At 40.8% G+C, this 4796-nt stretch overlaps 1 protein-coding gene across 1 annotated transcript in view; it reads left to right on the top strand.

Moving 5' to 3' along the window:
- The window catches only part of LOC125037388 (F-box only protein 28-like), a 9143-nt gene extending 4568 nt beyond the window's left edge, over positions 1-4575 (top strand). Inside the window, exons 4-8 of the mRNA XM_047630494.1 lie at positions 559-787; positions 1474-1616; positions 1885-1998; positions 2887-3069; positions 3679-4575. Of these exons, the coding sequence (XP_047486450.1) occupies positions 559-787; positions 1474-1616; positions 1885-1998; positions 2887-3069; positions 3679-4071 (1062 nt within the window). The 3' untranslated portion in view covers positions 4072-4575. The remainder of the gene's footprint in view (positions 1-558; positions 788-1473; positions 1617-1884; positions 1999-2886; positions 3070-3678) is intronic.
- Positions 4576-4796: the final 221 nt, after the last annotated feature.

The raw sequence follows: 4796 nt of genomic DNA, 5'->3' as shown, positions 1-4796 counted from the left end.
CTGTTATTAAAATCTTGATAACATTTAAGAGAATGAAATAATGCAAAAGAACCTTTCCAAAAGTCGAGGAAAAGGAAAAGCAGGAGAGATAGGTAGGACTAATAACCAACTTCTTGATGACTAAGCACTTGTAGAGCCATCTATTTGTAAATACAATAAATAAACTTGTATTACATTGGGCACAGCAGGTATTCTTGCCATACGTGACAGTGGGGTTAAACAGTGCTTTTACTCTCTCCTTCCCATCCCCCTCTTCCTCCCTTCCTCTCCCCCTCTTCTCCTCCACTGTGTGTGTTTTGTTACAAGGAATGCATATTTGTTTTGAATTGTCTTGAATTATTTTTGTTGGGGAAGTTGCATACTGTTTAGTTGATTATCTTTCCTTTGATGCTGTTGTGAATATAAATATTAGAGGGATTGGTGCATATTTATGTTTATTGTCTAGTAGATTCAGAATTTAATGTATGCCATGGAGGGAGTCAATATTATTCTTGCAGTTATAGGCATCAGAAAAACATGAGTCACCACCTGTTAAGAAATTCAAACTTCCTCTGGCAGGTCATTGACGAAATCTACAGAGTCCTGAGGTTCATCCAGTCCAACAAGACGCTCCCAAAGTCACAAGAAATCTTAACAGAACTGCGAGACATCTCCAGCATGGCCATGGAACACTTCGAGGAGAAGATTGTGCGTTCCCTGAAGCCCACGTCCCTCACACCCCCTTCAGCACGGTTCTCCCCTTCGCTGTTCTCTTCAGGATTACCCTCGCTACATGCTAAGGGCTGTGGTATGTTGTCCCGTCTCTACCTGTTTCTCTCTTTCTTCCTGTTTTCTCTCTTTCTTTTTTTTCTTTCTTTCTTTCTTTCTTTCTTTCTTTTAGTCTTTCTCTCTTTTCTCTCTTTCAGTCACATGTTCAAAGGTTGTGATATCACTTCCTGTCTCTACCTCTTTCTCTCTTTCCTTCTTTCTTTCCATTTTCTTTCTTTCTTTCCTTCCTTCTATCAGTATTTTTCTCTCTCTTTTTTTCTCGTTCACTCACATGCTCAAGGGTTGTAATATCACTTCCTGTCTCTACCTCTTTCTCTCTCTCTCTTTCTCTCTTTCACTCACATGCTGACTAAGTAAATCTCTCTCTTTTTTTTCTCTCTTTCTCATAATCTCTCTCTGTTTTATTTCTTTTCTCTCTTTTTCTTGTTTGTATTAGGAGTATAATGTATCCCATTCATTTTACTTGTCATCCATGGGGCCTAGTCAAAATTATTTTATAAAGTCGCCTGCACAAGTTGTTCAGCCACCCCTCTGTGTTTGGATATGTTAAAGGATCTTTATTTATCTACATAAGTTTTTGATTTTTTGTACCTAGTAATGAAAAAGAAGAGAACATCAGTAACTGGCTGAAATGCATGCCATTACTCAACAAACCTCTCTTTTACAACCGAGAAAAGTTTCACAGACCATGCATGATCTTTTCAGTTTCTCCAAGGGCACTACTCCTGTCAAAGTCAGAACCAGGGTCATCCTCCTCATCAGAACTCCAGTACGTTATTGCAGATAACAAGTACAACAAAAATTCCTTGAATGGCCTCAGTAAGGAAGTCAGTGAACTGAAATCTAAGGTGAGTCCTGCTGTAATGAATTGTAACCGAGGGTGTGGTGTGTTTTTAAGTTCTTTTTCCCTCACTGCAGCCGTATTCCTGTGAAGGCTAAGTATGTCACTGTTGAGTGGACTGTGGGTAATAGAGAGAATTGTGAAATGATTGATGGAGCTGTGCTTAGATTCAAGGTATGCATATACCTACAAACAAATTTTGGTAAGGAAGTTAGTGACAGCATATGGAGGAACAAACTTAGTTAATGATGACATATATTTTTTCATGTTAACAGCTCCACGAACTGCGCAGGAAAGTCAGCGAGCAAGAGCGGGTAGCGCTTGAGCAGAATCGCCTTGTGTCTGAACAGTCCACGAAGATATCACTTCAAGAAGGAAAGATCACAGAGGTAAATCTTTTTGAGATGTGTCACAGTTCTTTGCAGATTGCAGGCTCTGCAACACAATACCTACATTATACAATTCCTTGGTTTGGATACGCGGCATATTGGCTGTGAGATCTTAGTCAGGACTCACCTGGGGCCGTATGTGTCTCACAAAGATAGTGTTGTTTTTTTGAGAGTTTTGTACTCTGTTTTCATGGGTTAGAGTTTTTATGCTAATTATAAAATTAATACAATCCCTGTGGGTGGCATCCCCTCTCAAAATGTTGGAAGGCTGAAACATGGTGGTATGTACCAAATGTGGGTAACCAGCATGCTTGTTTTCATGCTGTATATGCACTGACAAATTTCTGGGTTGTGGATTTGACTCGAACATGTATGCGAATATGAGGCCTTAGTGCTATTTTTCAGTCAAAATTCCTTGCAACAGTATCCAGCCATCACTGCAAAGTGCCCAGGGTAAGAGAGCTGTAAACTGACTGGATGGCAGAGTTAATGCTATCAGTGGTATGGCCTTGAGTGAATGGACACAGGGCAAAATAAACTCATTTGGCATACCAGTAGACCAAAACAGAGGTGTTTAGGAATTAGCTATTCAGCTCCTTAGGATTTCATGGGTTTGGGTGTCACTTTGTGACCGTTGGCTCTAAATTTATAATTGAAAATAATTTACATTTCATGGCTTTTATCCATTTATTTGGAATTGCGAGTTTTAAGTCATAAAATCATTAAAAAGGCTAGTAGTAAGTGTAGCTACTTCTGTGTACTTATCCTGTATATGTTTGTGTTTAGTCACAGCATTGCTACAGTTGCTGTTATATTCATATAAGTTATTATCACTATTGTTTATATACATGTATCTGTATCACACAATCTTCATTTTGATATTTACAGTTAAACAGGAAGCTTCTGGAATATGATCAGCGCTTTTCTGAATTGCAAGCCGAGATATCCCGCATCAGGGAAGGCTGCAGCGAAACGTCAGCAAGCAGCAGCAGCAAAAGTTCACAGTTCTTCACAGCACCAAATCAGACCACTCCTGCTGTGGGCTCAGCATTGTTTGTGGCAGCTAACATGGTACGTAATGTGTTACCAGTTTGTCTCTTTTGTGAACGTGGAAGCCAGTTTGGTCAGGGTGGGTCCCAACCATGTTATATCAAGAGATCTCAAGTGTAAACTGATCACTTGGGAGAACTAGCAGGTGGGTGGCATTCTTACCATTATGGGTGCCATTTATTTTTGGGGGGGTATAAAAAAAGCAGAAGAAGCCAACTACTGTGGTAAGCTTTTCAGCTGGTGACTAAGTTGTGTTATCCCAGACAGTCTGATTTCTCTGTGTACTTTGCAATGTTATGCATTTGTGTGTCAGTAACTTGGTGTCACTTATTATGTGGCTTCCACCTCAGGGTTATGGTTCTTATGAATTGGGAGATGTAGGTTGTGATGGCTTTGTTGTAATTAGAGAATCACCACTATGAAGGTGTCTGGTTATAGTAGATTTCCTATGCTTGATGTACAAAAGACATTGTTTATATTTTGTTTATCAGAAAATCCTTGAAAGCAATAAAGACAGTGTCTGTAGCTTTAGTAAACAAAAAAATAAATTAATATTAATTAAAAAGTTTATATCCCTTTTGAATTCTCTTACCTTAGAGGATTAAAGAAACAAATGTGATTACATTTCAGGTGCCTGTTAACATAACAGCGGCACAGCTGTCTTCACAAGCATACCTGAATCCGCCACAGCTGGCTGGCTACTCCTCTGGGGGGTTGGCCTTCACAATGCCCTCCCCGCACCCAGGCTCAGCCAATCTGCAGTCCACGACATCTACCATTCCCTCAACCAGCAAAGTGTCTTGCCTCAGTGCAGGGGCCTTGGGTTCAAAGAGTCTTGAAGGGGACTCCCTCTCTCCCACATCCCAGGCTTTGGAGAACCCTGCACTGCCACCTCAGAGCAGCATGGAAGCGGGAGGCGTTAGCAGTAACTCCCACAGAAGGAAGCACAGAAAGAGGCACGCCTCCGAAAATGATGGGGATCAAGACACAGCGCCCTTGGCGGTCAAGTGGACAAAGAAATAACCACTTCCCATACAACATTAGGAATAAATGCAACTGTGGCATATATTGACATATGTATCTCTGTAAAGTTATAAATGCTTTTAAATAAGTTATAACTTCTATTGATAAGAAACTGGAAGGCACTTTACTTTTTTTCCATAATTGTTATTCAGTTTTCAGATTATGATCTGACTCCTTGATGATTCCCTTTGTAAAGAAATGAAATAGAATATTAAACAATGTGTGAGAATCAGTCGGTCACGAACTCATTACTTTGATAAAGACATGTTTATTGTTACTTTAGCTTAAAAGAACTTGAGAATTCATTTCATTATCTCTATTCTTAATCATCAACAAGATTTGGAATGAAAAGCACAATATTTTTGATAGCTGTAGTTATTAGTAAGTCATATCTCCCTTTTTCTTCCTTCTTTGTCCCTTTCTTCCTCTATTTCTGTGTCTTTCCCTTCCTCTTCCCATTCCTCTTTGCTGCTGCTGCCACCACATCCTCCTCCTCTTTCTCCTTTATCTCCTTTCCTTCTTCTTCTTCTTCCTCTTCTTCCACTTCTTCCTCTTCCTCCTCCTCCTCCTCCTCCTCCTCCTCCTCCTCCTCCTCCTCCTCCTCCTCCTCCTCCTCCTCCTCCTCCTCCTCCTCCTCCTCCTCCTCCTCCTCCTCCTCCTCCTCCTCCTCCTCCTCCTCCTCCTCCTCCTCCTCCTCCTCCTCCTCCTCCTCCTCCTCCTCCTCC

This window comes from Penaeus chinensis, chromosome 23, assembly GCF_019202785.1.
Source record: "Penaeus chinensis breed Huanghai No. 1 chromosome 23, ASM1920278v2, whole genome shotgun sequence".
NCBI classification, from domain to species: domain Eukaryota; kingdom Metazoa; phylum Arthropoda; class Malacostraca; order Decapoda; family Penaeidae; genus Penaeus; species Penaeus chinensis.
The sequence above is the reverse complement of the archived record's forward strand: the minus strand, read 5'-3'. Positions and strand labels throughout refer to the sequence as shown.